Source organism: Myodes glareolus, chromosome 9 (genome assembly GCF_982192425.1).
Source record: "Myodes glareolus chromosome 9, mMyoGla1.1, whole genome shotgun sequence".
Lineage (NCBI taxonomy): Eukaryota > Metazoa > Chordata > Mammalia > Rodentia > Cricetidae > Myodes > Myodes glareolus.
Window position 1 is genome coordinate 16579800 of NC_142034.1, and position 16052 is coordinate 16595851.

The 16052-nt window shown below is 44.8% G+C and overlaps 1 protein-coding gene across 1 annotated transcript; it reads right to left on the reverse strand.

The window, feature by feature from the left end:
• Window positions 1-1004: 1004 nt before the first annotated feature.
• On the reverse strand, window positions 1005-8350 carry Taco1 (translational activator of cytochrome c oxidase I). Its single transcript, XM_048445978.3, has 5 exons — window positions 7865-8350; window positions 5399-5505; window positions 3983-4110; window positions 3291-3468; window positions 1005-2724 (listed from the first exon to the last, which is right to left on the reverse strand). Exons 1-5 carry the CDS (start codon window positions 8133-8135, stop codon window positions 2524-2526), a joined length of 885 nt encoding a protein of 294 aa, XP_048301935.1. The 5' UTR covers window positions 8136-8350; the 3' UTR covers window positions 1005-2523.
• Window positions 8351-16052: the final 7702 nt, after the last annotated feature.

A 16052-nucleotide genomic window follows, 5' to 3' on the forward strand; every position in this document is an offset into this window, starting at 1 on the left:
AAAATCAGACTATTTATCACTCGATCTTTTTCTTCTTAAGTGCCTTTACTATGTGTCCTCCAATCCTGGTGACTTCTTGTGCTTAGTTACAGTGTATGGCTATGACTATATTTATTTGTATTTCATGGTCTCAACTAGATCCAGAAACAGCGGGAAGGCTCAAGTTAGTCCACTTCTGCTTTTCCTTGTTAGCTGTAGGAGCGCGAAGGGCACCACCAGGGGTCAGTGCAGAGCTACCCTCACAGGCACAGAGCCTGGGGCTGGGCTAAAAAAGCTGGTTCCACAACAATCCAGATTCACAAACAAACCCTTCTAGACTGGATGAGTCCTGTTCCTAAGAGTAGCCAAGTTCCCTTTAAGAACAAGCGTCCCTCATACAGATTTCTCAGCTGAGAAATGATCACATTCCTTCCGCTTAATTTATATTCAACATTTCTAAAACAGCTATTTTATACACAAGCACTACCAACATAAGATGCCATATTAGACCTGTTCCTCCTCGTTTGGTACAAGATAACTTGAGGGCTTTGTTTTTTTTTATGATATTTATTTTCATTTTTGATTATTTATGTGTGTGTGTCTATGTGAGTGTATGCCATGTATATGTGAGTGCCCTAGTTCAGAAAAAAAATGAGAGCCATCTCTTCAGCCCTAGGTGTAAGATAACTTATACATAAAGTAACTTTTTTTAAATCTTTTTTGTGCATGTATGTGTGCACATGGGTGTGTATATGATATGCCAGTATGCTTGTATGTGAGGGCACACGTGCCATGGCACGTGTGTAGAGAGAGTGTCAGTGTTCAGCTTCCACCTTGTTTGAGACAGGGTCTCTTCTTTGCTGGCTCACAAACTTGAGGGGATTCTCCTGTCTTAGCCTCCACCTTCCCATAGGAACACTGGGATTACACACACACACACACACACACACACACACACACATACACACACACTGCTCTTTGTAGGCTTCACATGACTTCCGGGGATTTGAACTCCGGTCCTCACATTTACATGGCAAACACTTTATTTACTAAGCCACCCCCCTCAGCCCTTGTTCTATTTTATTGGTGTGTTGTAAAATCAAGTAACATATCTTATCAATTGTAAAGCAGTTTATCAACATCAAGTTATCCCATTCTGAGGATGTCCTAATTCAGATATTTAGGTGATTTGTCCCCAGCTAAACTAAAAAATCCTGGTTAGTACTATGTCTTTGATATGAGGCATAAGGGCATGTGGTTTGGTATGATCTTGGGCTGTTCTGGTTTTTGTTTTGTTTTTTCCTCCCTGGCTTTCCAGTTGTCCTTTCCCAGAAGCTGGAGTGTCTTTCACAGCATTAGGTCTTTCCACGCTCATTTACCTAAGGCTCCTTCAGAAAGAGGCACTCTGAGCTCAGAACTGACTTGAACAACTTTTAAGTTGGTAGATGACCTGGATTCAAAAGCCACTCCAGACTCACTATGCTCAATACACTGCAGCACAGGCAGTCGACCCTGCTAGAACTCTAAACCCTGAAGTGACTGTTAAGAGCCAAAGGTTCAAACGGCCAGGCTCTGGCTCAGCCATCACTCTTCCTTTTGTCCCTGTTTCCCTCTAGTTATTGGTGCTCCTATCGTCTGGCACCACTGGAAAGAGCTAAAGATGGCCTTCTGCAGTCCTCAAGCTTTCAAACCTAGGTTAGTACAAGCCTTCCAAGAGAACAACCCCATCTGCTGATAGCTCCATTGTTATCAATATCAGAACACACAGGGGTTGGTCAAAGTAGGTCCTGAGGAAGCCCCTTCCCTGACACCTGACTTCCTATGGCACTAAAGCCATAATCAAACAGAAAAGGGAACAGAAACCACATGAAGAAAAAAAGATGAACATAGTCCACACTACCCTGGGACAGCTCCATGGGTACAGCCCCATGTCCTTTAAGGTCCTACATCTTAGAGTAAGATCTAAGCATCACTTGAACAGCCTGATCTCTGAAAAAGCACAATTCTTGTAAAGAACAATGTCCAAGAAATACTAGCTGCATGAGCAAGTGAAAAGGTTAGGTCATTAGGCCAGCATTCAACCACACAGAACAGTCACATTTCTATTGCAAAAAGGAAAGAAAAGAAAAAAAGACAATCTTAATATTAAAATATAGAAATAAGCATATGGGCCTGAACAATAGTCCAGAAATTCAAAACCTGGACACAAACTGGGGACAACTCAAGAGTCATACCAGCAATGCAGCATCCAAGAATAACCAATCACGGCTATTATTATTGATGATCAATTCCCACTCTATAGTACCACAAGACACTTAAAATCTTGACAAGGGCCAGTCACCTGAGATCAGAGTCAGACCAGCTGGCTAGTCTCACCTTGTATCCCAGATGGCCCTGTGACACCAACAGAGCTAAGAGTTCCTTTCTCTTAAGGCTGTAAGCCATAGCATCAGGTCTCTGATAGGTGCCCGCCTGTTGCAGCCTCCAATTTGCTGCATAGGCTCATGCAACCTAGGAAAGAGCCCGGAGGCATGTATAGTTGGGTTATTCGATATTGTCATAAACATGAATCACGTCCTCATAGTTGTTGAGAGCCTGGATGAGGTGAACAGCCTGGTCCAGGTCGGGCTCAGCCAGCTGCACCTTTAAGTTGGGGATGAACTCCAGGGAACAGGACACAGAACACAGGCCCAGGGAGTCCAGTTTCTTCCTCACTTCATGCAATGAAGAGGCATCACAAATAAACTAGGGGTAAAACAAAGTCAGGAGGTGAGAAGTCAGGAATTTTTTAAAATTTTTTAATGATTTTTTTATCTTTATTTTTTTATGTGCATTGGTGTGAAGGTGTCATATCCCCTGGAACTGGATTTTCAGACAGTTGTGAGCTGCCATGTGGGTGCTGGGAATTGAACCCGGGTCCTCTGGAAGAGCAGTCAGTGCTCTTAACCGCTGAGCCATTTCTCCAGCCCAGAAGTCAGGAAATTAATGCCACATGCCAGACAGAACTTTGCAAAGTTCTGAGTGGAGCAACCTGTACTATATTATCATTGGTGTAAGCTCACAGATTCCAATGTTCAGAATCCTTCTCATCAACTCAGAGGAATAGATCCTATCCTCCAGTATTATCTTAATAACACTGTGCAACTTGTAAATTTTTGCTTTACCTGTATCCTGACACACAGGAAGGAAGAAGCCCAAAAGTATACCTTACAGTATCTATTGGGAACCCCTTGGAAGCCCGTCAAACATGAAGGCTTCAGGCTGTCAGGCTTGGAAGCAAGCTGAGCCACCTTACCGGCCTCCATACTCACTTTAAAAAGGTTCTTTTCTTCTTCATCCTCAGCTTCCTTCACATCCTCAGCTCCTGCTTCAATTGCCAGCTCCAGGGCGCGCTCCAGGTTCACAGCTTTCTTCTCTCTGTCCTCCACTCCGACCACAACCACTCCTTTTTTGTCAAAGAAATGGCGTGCTCCCTCGGCCATCACTCCCCTGACAGGAAAGGGACCAGACAAGGCATGGAGGAGTTTAGAAGCTCAGTCTCCACTAAATGCTGCATTCTAACCCCACCCCTTAGCCACTGGGCCCCTCAAGTACCCAGGGACACCCAGCAGCTCTCTTCACGAAGAAGATGCTGCTGATGCTGGGTAACAGGATTGTCCAAGAACATCCCCATCTTCTATTTTCTGAACTCACTGGAGTCTGCAGGATACAGTGTTGCTCGCTGTTTCCTATTCCATTAAAACTCCTGTCCCGGTGGAATGTTTTAAGACTGGGACATCATATGGAAAATGATATGGACATCAAACGGAAAAGATCTCATTTATACCTATGGGATCCTATCTCATTCAGAAGACATTAAGGGAAAACCAGTTCTTACATTGGACTCCACTAAGGAAGAAGCACGCTTACAACCTGAAATACTGCTGAGGACCAACAGCATTTGCATTGCATGGAATTGGAGCTTCAAGGTTCTGTCCCTTCCTGCTTATATACACACACTTACCCATTCTTGTTCAGGATGTATTTAATGTCCAAATGGCACTTGGGACCACTGTTCGATAATGCCTCAATGAGCAGAGAAGAGCCACCAGGACCTCGACCCTCGTATAGCAAATGAACGCCCTTGTTTTTCTGCAATAATAAAAAAAAAAGAATCCACTGTCCTGTTTCCTAATGTCCCAGTGCCCTCATGCCAGCACCAAAGCACAGAGACTAAAACAGTGGCTCTGTGTATGACCTCTCAAGAATTACTTGAGCTTGACTTCTCAAGTCTTCACATTTGTTTCTGACTTCTGAGGGGAGGCCAATGGTATCGACTTCTGACATTACTGGAAATCCTGTTCCTTCTAAAAGGGAGTTTGTTTCCCCAGTTCCTGAATGGCTTTTCCCAGCTCTGCCTCCACCCTCCCTAACCAGATCCACTTCCATGCCCATAGTCACTACAACCTTCAGTCATCTTCCTGCATTCCATTCCATGTGAAACCTACTTAGGAACTCTCAATTCTCTGAGCCCTGGGCTGCTGGGCACTGCTATAGAAACATCACATATATAGAACTTGTCGTGGGATCTACTGAAAAGCACCATGCCTATACCTTTCCTTTTCAACTGACGACGCCTCCCCTCCACTCTCATAGATGAAATTCAAGCTCCCTGTTGAGCTCTGGGGTCTGGGTCTGTCACTGTCTGCATGATCTAAATCCAAGTCACTAAATCTTTCTGTGCCTTAGTTTCCATCTTAGGTCACTTTTGGGATACACTGAGGTCTTGCATGCAGAGTTTTTATTAAAGGACTTGGTCAGGAACCAGAACCCGATAACAGTCAGGTATTATATGACTACTCTGGGAAGTGAAGAGACACCTTTGTAGGCTCAGTCCTTGTGAGGCTGAGGCAGGAGGATCATGAGTTCCGTGCTAGCCTGGGCTACACAAAAAGATCCTCTTTCAAAATAAAACAACAAAAAGATGATTATTAGCCTTTCAAATCCTTACCTGTTCCAGAGGAAGATGTGCTGGAGCCCAACATCTCTCCCATTCCGACCGTTACCATTGCCCTTAACCTCCCTTTTTACTGACTTTTCTCCTTTAGATATAAATATCTGGAAATAAAAACAAGCCCTTCTCCAACCTAATGCTAGGGTTTTCCCTAGTCTTACCTGCCCTTTCTAGCCCATCTTCTCCAAGCTTGACAAAGCAGCTCTACCCCCATGGGTTTCCATACTGTCTATGTAGCCTTTGCCCAGTCATGTTCCTCTAACTAAAGGCCAAGGAGACAGAACCCCCAAAGGTCTCTGGGCTGCAATGTCAACCATGTTCCTGCTCTTCTTTCTCTCTGATAATTTAAGGAGTTTTCGGTGGCTTTCCAAACAGGAACCTCTGAGGGCTGTGGAAAATAGCAACAACATGAAACTGAGGACACACCTCTGTTTTCAGTGCTGACTCAATGGTTGACTTGGGCATATGCTTGCTTCGACACACCTCTAAGATGTTGGCCAGGTGGCTGTTGTTCTCAGGGTTGGGGCCTCCCTCTGGATAAAGGGAAAAGAATGATCAAAGACATCTCATCCTAGTATAGAGAAATAAGTGCTTTCCATCCTCTCCAACCCCAAAACAATGGCAGATTACTCTCTATTAGAACACACTATCTGCCAGGTAGTGGTGGCACATGCCTTTAATCCCAGGACTTGGGAGGCAGAGGTAGGTGGATCTCTGAGTTTGAGACCAGCCTGGTCTACAAGAGCTAGTTCCAGGACAGGCTCCAAAGCTACAGAGAAACCCTTTCTCGAAAACAAACAAACAAAAAAAGAATACGCTATCTAATGAAGATGCCTCAGTGTGTAATATGTTTGCCTTAAGCAAAAGATCTGAATTTGATCCTAGGTCCCACATATAAGAAAAAACCAGCACCAGCTTCTAATCCCAGAAACAGGCAGGCAGAAACAGATCTTGGTACTTTCTATGGCCAGCCAGCCTGCATATTTGGTGAACTCTAGGCCACTAAGAGCCCTGAATCAAAAATTAAAAAAAAAAATGAGCCAGAGAGATAGTGGCAAAAGTGCTTACTGCACAGGCCTAGCAACATGGGCCCATCTCTAGAGTCCACACAAGGAGGAAGGCCAAACCAGCTCCAGAGAGTTGACCTCTGACTTCCATGTGTGTGCTGTGACACACACACACACACACACACACACACACACACACACACAGAGGGGGGGGGGAGGAAGAGAGAGAGAGGCAGGCAGACTATTTCATCTAGATAAGCATAGTGGTGCACACCCGCAATCCCAGCACACACAGTAGGCTTAGGCAGGAGCCTGAACTACATAATGAATTCTGGATCAGTTTCAGTTAAGAGTGAAATTCTGGCCAAGTGTGTTGGCACTTGACTTTAATCCTAGCACTCAGGAGACAGAGGCAGGTGAATCTCTGTGTGTTTGAGGCCAGCCTGGTCTACAGAGCAAGTTCCAGGACAGTACAGGGCTGTTATTCAGAGAAACCCTGTCTTGAAAAACCAAAAGGAAGAAAAAAGAAAGAAAGGAAAGAGAGAGAGAGAGAGAGAGAGAGAGAGAGAGAGAGAGAGAGAGAGGAGAGATTCTGTCTCAAACAAACAAAATCTCATGATTCCACTGGAATAAGAAGAACTATTTTGGAAAAGAAGTTTCTTTGGTGGGGGATACAGGAAATGGAGCCCAAGGCCTTATCCACGCTAAATACTATGCTTTACCACAGGGCTACATACCCAGCCTGGAAAAGAAGTTCCTGATTCACTCTGCCTTTAGGGATAGTTATCATTTTGCTAGGTTTCAGCAAACTCTACTTTTGTCAGATGAAGTGGCTGAATCATAACAACATTCTTGCTCATTCTCTCTTAGTACATAATCTCTGAGATGCTCACATGACACTGGACGCATGCTCAGGCTCTGGAGGGGCTATACTCAAAATAACATATTGGTTAAATAAAAACTTTGTTAGGAAAGGAAGCAAAGGGAAGCATCAGGTATGAGTTATAGGGGTAAAGTAACACCAGAGTAATGCCTTCTGTATGCTGTAAGCCACCTCAAGGTGGGTATTATCCTTGCTTTACCAAAAATTGAAACTCAGTAGTTATACCACTTGTTGAAGGCCTTTGAACCAACCTAGGAAGAATTCACATCTTCCTAACACCAGATCCACACTTTTTCACAGGATTTCCCCCTAATCCTTCCAGTGCCTCAAACAAGCAAAAGACGGTTGGACCACTGAGCAGAGACATGGTTCCACCTTCCAGGAAAATGTCTCAGGAGTTCTAGCCAGGGAGAGTGAAGCCTAAGCAAGAAATGACTCAACTCAGCATGCCTGCCACGACCTTCAGTGGTAGCAAAAGCAGCTGCAGAAGGCTTGCTTTATTCCTTCAAGAAAGACACACACCTGACTTTTGGGGGAAAAAAAAAGATTTGTTTATGTGTTTACCTGCATGCATGATGCATGCGGTGCCCGCGGAGACCAGAAGACGAGGTTGAGTACCCTGGAACTGGCGTTCAGGTGGTTGTTAGCAGTTATGTGGGTGCTTGGAACCAAACAGGTCCCAGGCAAGAACAGCAGGTACTCTTAAGCGCTAAGGCCTCTCTAAGTCCTGACTTGACTCTTTAGTTTTACTTCTCTTTAGTACCTACCTAACTAGAGACTTGGATGGAGTCATTTCTCTCTTCCTAAGGGCAGGTTTTTGGAAAGAAAAACAGAAATATCCAGTGAAGGTGGGTGCTTTGAGAATCATGGGTAGGACAAGGATGGCAACTGGAAAACGCGAAGAAAATAATTGGCCCGAAGTCAGCTTAGGGGGGCAATTGAAGCCTTAGGCACCGAAAGGGCCTCAGTGATCAATCAGCGTGGGGACTGTTAGGTTCTCACCTTTAACAGCTAGGCGGATACTGAGAGCGAGTTTAGAGAAGATTCGACTCCTTTCCATGTCCTTGGGGCCCTTGATGTGCCGGACTTTAGACCATTTATTGTGTCCCGCGGAGGCCGCCGCGCTGACACGTAGCGTCCTGTGTGGAGTTGGACCGCAGCCGGGGGTTTCCTGCTGGGAGGCGCACCAAGGACCCACGCGGAACCCGAGGCATCGCTCACGAAAGCATCGGGCAGCTGTCCTTCTCAGGTTGACAGCAGCCCACGACATCATCTGCTTTGACCAGGGGTTGCAGAGTGCAAAGAGGAGCGGCCAAGGTCAACCTGTCTAACCTGCTACCGGAACAAAAGCAGGTCTGGGAGTTCTGGCTGCTTCTGCGGGTCTCCAGAAACTCAAAGGCTCAGATCCACTTAAGTTGCGCAGCCGTGAGTGACCGGCGACTGCCGGGCATGGAGGCCCTTATTGGCGAAGTACACTTCCTTTCGCTGGTCCGTTGCAAAACACGTCCCCGGCGCCTGCAAAGTCTGTTCCGCCGCCTCATCGTACTCGCCCCAACCTTGCCCCGGCCACTGGTGGCCCAGACCTCAATTGCTCCCAGTTGCTTGGAGACGTCAGATTTCGTTACAGTGAACGAGTAGAGAGATTCGTGAGACTGATTTTCCGTCCTAACTCTAAGCAAGTTCAGAATAATAAATATTCTGCTGCTCAAAAAGAAATACATACTTCAACCGGTTCATTTTACAGGTAAAAAAACGGCCGCGAAGGGCGCCTATTTAAAAAAGGAAACAAGGAATAAAACAGTCCTAAATGCCGGGCATGGTAGCCCGTCTGTAATTCCAGCACTTGGGAAGCAAAGAGTCATAACATCAAGACCTTGTGTGAAAACAAAACAAACAAAAAAAGTAATGTATTTATTAAAAAAAAATCCTAACTATCAACCAAATAATTTGCCCAGTCATTTAAGACTTTTTGATTTATATTTTTTTATTTTTAGTTATATTTATTTATTTATTATTATCGAGACACGGTTTCTCTGTGAAACAGTCCTGACTGTCCTGGAACGTGCTTTATAGAATAGGTTGGCCTGTAACTCACAGAGATCCATCTGCCTCTGCCTCCCAAGTGCTGGGATTAAAGGAATGCAACAACCACCACCCAGTTCTGATTTAGAGTTTTATTTCTATAAACAAGGATGGCTTTGTCAGTTTTGCCAACCCATACTGGAAAGTTGAAAACACAGCATAACCCCCTGGAGTTTGAATTGAAAAAGATATGCAAGTAGAAATTGTAATCATGACTGACTCTTTTTCTGTTTAGTTTTTCGAGACAGGGTTTCTCTGTAGCCTTGGAGCCTGTCCTGGAACTAGCTCTTGTAGACCAGGCTGGTCTCGAACTCACAGAGATCTGCCTGCCTCTACCTCCTGAGTGCTGGGATTAAAGGCGTGCGCCACCACCACCCTCATGACTGACTCTTAAACCCAAGTAAATGGCTTGAGGACAGTCAGATGAATCACAGGGGTGTAGGAAAGGTCAGACCAACCTTTGAGTCAAACTGCTATCCTCTTTTTCCATCTGCTGTTTAAAAAATTATTTCAAAGCCGAGGGATGATGCTGCACGCCTTTAATCCCAGCACTCGGGAAACAGAGGCAGGCAGACCTCTGTGAGTTCAAAGCCAGCCTGATCTACAGAGTGAATTCCAGGACAGCCAGGGTTACACAGAGAAGCCCTGTCTCAAAAAACAAAGAAAAATTTAGACTGTAGATTCAAACTGTGTTTCTGCCGTTTACTTGTGCAACCTTGAGCAAGTTCCTTTACTTTCAGCTTCCTTCCATGTACAGTGGCCTTGAGCAGGATGGTGGGGACATGGGGACAGATTTTATGTTACTACGTAAGTATGTCCATGATTAGGCTGCTCTTCCAGTCTCATGCTGTGCTGCTGCATCTCTATGGGAGGGCATCATGTTGGCTGCTAACTCATCATCCGGCCACAAGCACAGGCTGAGTTCAAATTCTTTACCACTTTTGTTTCTCATGAGTGGCCTTCATTGTCTCACTAGTGAAATCATTCGTCAGGATGCAGCTCTGGTGCTGGAGAGATGGCTCAGAGGTGAAGAGCATTGGCCACTCTTCCAGAGGTCCTGAGTTCAATTCCCAGCAACCACATGGTGGCTGACAACCATCTATAATAAGATCTGGTGCTCTCTTCTGCCATGGAGACATACATGCAGGTAAAACACTGTATTCATAATAAATAAATATTTTTAAAAAGACTTCAGCTCAAGGGGCTGGAGAGATGGTTCAGCATTTAAGAGCACTTACTGCTCTAGCGGAGGCCCCAGGTGTGATTCCCAGCACCAGTATGGTGGCTCCCATCCCAGGAGATCCAGTGCAGCCTTCTCACCTCTGCACGCTCTGCACACACATGCTGCAGGCATACATGTGGGCAAACACTCATAAAAGTCTTTAAAAAGAACTTGAAGGAGTATTGCAAGACTTCCCTGAGGTGTCAGCTGAACTGAGTCTTTTAAAAAATTATTTTTTTTATGTGTGTGGGGTTTTACAAGTGCTTTTAATGGCTGGGCCTTTTCTAAAGTTCCCTCCTTCAAATTCTTAATTGTAATAGTTATTCTTGTCATGGAGTAAGTTCTGGGGACTCAAATCCAGGGCTTCCAGCATACGAGGAAAGCACTCCACCACCAAGCTATTGCCTTTTTCTTTTTCTTTTTGAGGCATGGCTCACCCTGCAGACCAAGCCTAGTTTTGAGTTCATAGTGATCTTCCTGCCCTTAGCCTCTCTCCTTAACAGTCAGGAGCTACTGCTCCCTGTCAGCACATAACATTTTAATTTATTACATTTTATTTATTTATTTTGCACACATGTGTGTGGATGCGGGTGTTATGATGCATATTCAAAGGTCAGAGAATAACATGAGAGTTAGTTTTCTCCAACATTTAGATCTTGGAGATTGAACTCAGATCATCAGTCTTGGTGACAAGTGCCTACCCACTGAGCCCCCATCTTGCTGGCCCCTATGAATCTTCCCTAAATTTTATAATCCAAGTTCCTTAGAGATGGACTGTCCTCATCCCCATTGTGCTTTGCAGCTCAGTATAATGATTTTTCATTATAATATCATACAATGATAAATGATATAATAAAGTTTGCCTGAAGACCAGAACGCAAAACAGCCATATTATTCAGCCACGCTAGCTAGCTGTAGAGGTCAGGCGGTGGTGGTGCACGCCTTTAATCCCAGCACTAGAGAGGAATATAAGACAGAAGACAGGAACTCACTCTCTTCCAGTCTGAAGATTTCATAGAGGTAAGAGCTCTCTAGTGGCTTGGCTGCTTTGCTCTTCTGATCTTCAGGTTGAACCCCAATATCTGTCTCTGGGTTTTTATTATTGTACAACAGATCACAGAGATCAAACTCCCGAAACTCCTCTCAGGTCCTGTATTAGACACAGACCCACAACCCATCATGCATTAGACTCCCCAGGTAGATGCTCTAACCTAACCATCAACCTAACCACAACCCATCATGCACTCCTATACCTCCACACTTAGGTTCTCTTAATTAATTGCGTGTGTGTGCACCTTGTGGGAGTGAGCTCTCTCCTTCCATCATGTGGGTCCTGGGGTTCAAATTCAGGTCATCAGACTTGGTGGCAAGAGCCATTATCTGCTGAATCATCTGCCTAGGTTAGCACTTACCTTTTTCATGTTAAAATGTTAATGACTACCACAGTACTGTAATTCCCATACTTGGTGATTGTTTTTCTTTTCCTTAAGTAAGCTTCATTGACATATTCTACATAATACAGGCTGCAAAGTTAAAGCATGCCATGATTTTTTTGTATATTCACTGTGGTGTCATCACCACAACCTAACCTTCTTATTACTCTGATAGGAAACCCCGCACTCATTTGCAGCTGCTCCTCATTCCCATCAATTGACACAGTTCTGGCAACCAACATTTATTTCTGTCCCTATGAGTATCCTTCTGTTGAACATATCATATCGATGAAAGTCTGTAACATGTGGTCCTTGCGAATGATTTATTAAAAAAATATTTATTTATTATGTATACTGTGTTCTGTTTGCATGTGTGCCTGCGGGCCAGAAGGGAACACCAAATCTCATTACAGATGGTTGTGAGCCACCATGTGGTTGCTGGGAATTGAACTCAGGACCTCTGGAAGAGCAGCCAGTGCTCTTAACCGCTGAGCCATCTCTGCCAACTCTCCAGCCCCTGCGAATGATTTCTTTCATTTAGCATATGTCCCAGTGTGGCGGTTTGAATGAGATTGGTCCCCATCGTTTCTTATGTTTAGATTCTTGGTCCCCCATTGGTGGAACTGTTGGGAAGGATTAAGTGGTGGCCTTTGGGGGGAGGTGTGTCACTAAGGGTGGGCTTTGAGGTTTCAAAAGTCCAGGCCATTCCAGTTGGTTCTCTGCCTCCCACTTGCAGATCAGGATGGGTGAATGCTATTGGCTGCTGCTCCAGTGGCTGTCTGCTTGCCGCCATGCTCCCCACCGCGATGATCACGAACTCTAACCCACTGGAACCATGAGCACCAGTAAACGTTTTCCTTTCTCAGTTACCTTGGTCACGATGTCTCCTCAAGGGAAAAATAACTAAGTCAACCTTTGTTAACAGCCTGGAGTCATGAGAGAGGAGGTCCTCAACCGAGGAATTACCAAATGAGATTGGAATGTGGACATGTCTGTGTGACTTATTTAGACTGGACAGTCCAGACCACTGTGAGCAGCACCATCCCTAGGCAGGAAGCCCTGAGCTACTAAGAAAGCTAGTAGCTAAGTGCTGAAGAGATGGTTCGGTAGTTAAGAGCACTGGCTGGTCATCCAGGGCACCTAGGTTTGATTCTCGGCACTCATGGAATGTCTCACAACCATCTATAACTCCAGTCTAGGGGATCTGATGCCCTCTTCTGGCTTCCACAGGCATGCACAGGCAGACTCAGGCAAAACACCCAGACATATTTTTTAAAAAATATTTTTAGTTTTTGATTCTATGTGCATTGGTGTTTTGCCTGCATGTATGTTCAGTGAGGGTGTCAAATCATTTGGAGCTGGATTACAGACAGTTGTGAGCTACCATGTGGGTGCTGGGAAATTGAACCTGGGTCTTCTGGAAGAAAAGCCAGTGCTCTTAACCCCTGAGCTGTCTCTCCAGCCCCGAGACATAATTTTTAAAAAATGGGAAAAAAAATAAAGGTAGCTAAGCATGAGCTCTCTCCACCCTGTGTATGAGAGAAAGAGAAAGTTTTATATAGATAGATAGATAGATAGGTAGATAGGTAGACAGACAGACAGACAGATAGATAAAGCACACATGCACACCGCTCAGTTTTTGAGTGAGATTGTTTTAAGCTCCTGCTTGGTTCCTGTCTTGACTTCCCTCAGTGATGGATTATGACCTGGAAGTGTAAACCAAATGAATCTTTTACCATCCTAAGTTATTTTTGCTCATGGTGTTTATCATAACAACACAAAGGAAACTAGAACAGAACAGCATGTCTTCAGGGTTCAGTTGACTGTAGCGTTTCAGTATTTCCTTCTAACGCCAAACAATATTCCATTGAATGAATATTTTACTTGCACATTCCTCAGCTGGCAGGTGAATTTCTCTCTTATGATTAGTGATACCTGAGCTGTTTTTTCTTTCTTTCTTTTCTTTTTCCCTCTCTTTCTTTTTATTTATTTATTTTTGAGATAGGGTTGTTTTTCTGTGTAGCCCTGGCTATCCCAGAACTCACTCTGTAGATCAGGCTGGCCTTGAACTCAAAAATCTGCCTGCCTCTGCTTCCTGAGTGCTGGGATTAAAGATGTGTGCCACCATCACCTGGCTAGGAACCCTGTTTTCGTTTCTCTTGCATATATGCTATGAAGTGGAAATTTTGTCATAATCATGCTTTACCTTCCAAGGGACAGCCAGATTTAAAATAGCTGCATCAATTTACATCTCACCCTCAATGTTAAGAGGGTTTAATTTCTCCACAGTCACTAAATATTTCTTTTTGTCTATAGCTCTAGCCATTCTGGGAGTGTGAAGTGTTTTATGGTGGGGTTTAATTTTGTTGTTTTTGATGTTGTCTTGAGACAGGTACTCCCTCTGTAGCTCTGACTGGCCTGGAACTCACTGACTTCAAACTCACAGAAATCTGCTTACCTTTGCCTTCAGAGTACTGGGACTAAAGGTATGTGCCACCATGCCCAGCATCCCATGGTTTTAATTGTACTTCATAGCTACTGAAGTTGAGCATCTTCTCTTCTCTTGTGCTTTTTATTTATACCATGACTTTTTTTTTCTCACCTAGCTGAGACTGATCTTGCTAAGGCCTCCTGGATACTAGCATTACATTTGTGAGCCGTCACATTAAGCACATTTTAAAATTTTAAAATTCATTTTTGTTTATTTATTTTGTATATTAGAGTCTTGCTTACATCAATGTATGTGTATTACATTCATGCCTTGTGCCTGAAGAAGTCAGAAGAGAATGTCAGATCCTCTGGAACTGAAGTTACAGGTGGTTGTGAGCTCATGAACCAAACCCAGGTCCTCTGCAAGATTAGCAAGTGCTTTTAACAGGTGAGCCAGCCTCCTCCCTCTTTGTGTGTGTGTGTCTGTATGGGTCTCTGTGTGCAGGCACTCATGACAGTCAAAAGACAGCACTGAACGCCCTGGAACTGGAATCATGGGCAGTTGTAAGCTACTTGATGTGGGTGCTGGGAACTCTGAGTGCTCTTAACTGCTTTTTCTCCACTGCCACTGCTTTGTATAACTTAAAATGCAGCTTCTATTTCTCAAGACAGGGACTCTCGACCAGGCTGGCCTCCAACTCATGACCTTGAACTTCTGACCCTCCCAGCTGCTTCCACTCACCAAGTGCTGGGATTAAAGGTGTGCATCACTACACTCAGTTTCAAGTGGTGCTGAAGACTGAATTTAGAGCTTTGTGCATAAGAGCACGCTACCAACTGAGCTACACCCACAGTGCAAGCTTATGCTATTCAGTAGCAAAAAATGAATCAATGCAACAATCACAAGTAAGTAAAGAAACCAAAACAAGGTTTGCAGTTGCCTGGGCAGATGAACAAGCTCTCCACAGTCAGGCTGCTGAGATTCCTTAGAGGTCTCGCTCTTCTAGTGTTAGCTTTCAAAATAAGGCAGAATCATGTTTCTCTCACAAATGGTTATGGGGTTTGAGAGCTCACACACGTAATACAAATGCTTGGGAGCCGAGGTAGGAAGATTATCACAAGCCTAAGGCTGGTCTGGGCTACACAGTGAGTTTCAGGTCAGCCTGAGCTACAAGATCCTGTCTCAAAAGCAAAAACAGCAAAAGCAAACTCACCCACTCAGAGGCTCTTTTGTTTCTGCTTATCTTCTGCAAGCTAGGCACAGTGGGATGCAAACACAGCCACAGAGGCTGAGACAGCTCAAGGTCAGCCTGGGCTACATACTGAGTACCAGACCCAAACATCAGTACATGAACCCAGTCTCAAAAAAGGGGAGGGGGCTGGAGAAATAGTTCAGTTGGTAGAGTGCTTGCCTACTCCGATTTTTTCTCCCCTTGATTTTTTGAGACAGGGTTTCTCTGTGTAACAGCCCTAGCTGTTATGGAACTACCTCTGAAGACCAGGTTGGCGTCAAATTCAGAGATCCTCCTGCCTCTGCCTCCCGAGTGCTGGGATTAAAGGCATGTGCCACCACTGCCCAGCATGATGGTTGTTTTGGTTATCCACTTGATTTGGCCTAGAATCAATCGTCTAACAGACAAGGTTCTGTGAGGGCATTCCTAGGAACAGTTAACCGAGGGAGGAGCCACGCTCTTTGCTGCCCTTCCCTCCTGGCTGGCAAGCGCACCTACTCTGCTGCTGTTGCTGTCCTGGTCTGACGCTGAAGACCAGTGTCCAGCAATCGTCTAGGTTTTCGGTGCCAGGAGAGGACTGCTGAGGTGGGCAGCCTCGTGAACTGAGGTGGTGCTGAATTCAGCTTCTCTAGTGAGCAGATGGCTATTCCTGGACTCCCCAGACCCTAGTGTGTGAGCCAGTCTAATCAATCTCTTTTCATCAGATCCATCCTATCATTTCTTTTTCTCTAGAGAACCCTAACATATCCGCTATGCACAAGTTCCTGGGTGTGACCCCCAGCATTACCTAA

Bases quoted from the DNA above. Each gene is read 5' to 3' on its own strand.
- Taco1 (XM_048445978.3), bottom strand. From the start codon at position 8,135: ATGATGTCGTGGGCTGCTGTCAACCTGAGAAGGACAGCTGCCCGATGC. The intron at 4,111-5,398 runs GTGTGTCCTCAG...TTATTATTGCAG, and splicing joins AGTCAGCACTGAAAACAGAG to AAAAACAAGGGCGTTCATTT. The intron at 3,469-3,982 runs GTAAGTGTGTGT...CTTTCCTGTCAG, and splicing joins TACATCCTGAACAAGAATGG to GGGAGTGATGGCCGAGGGAG.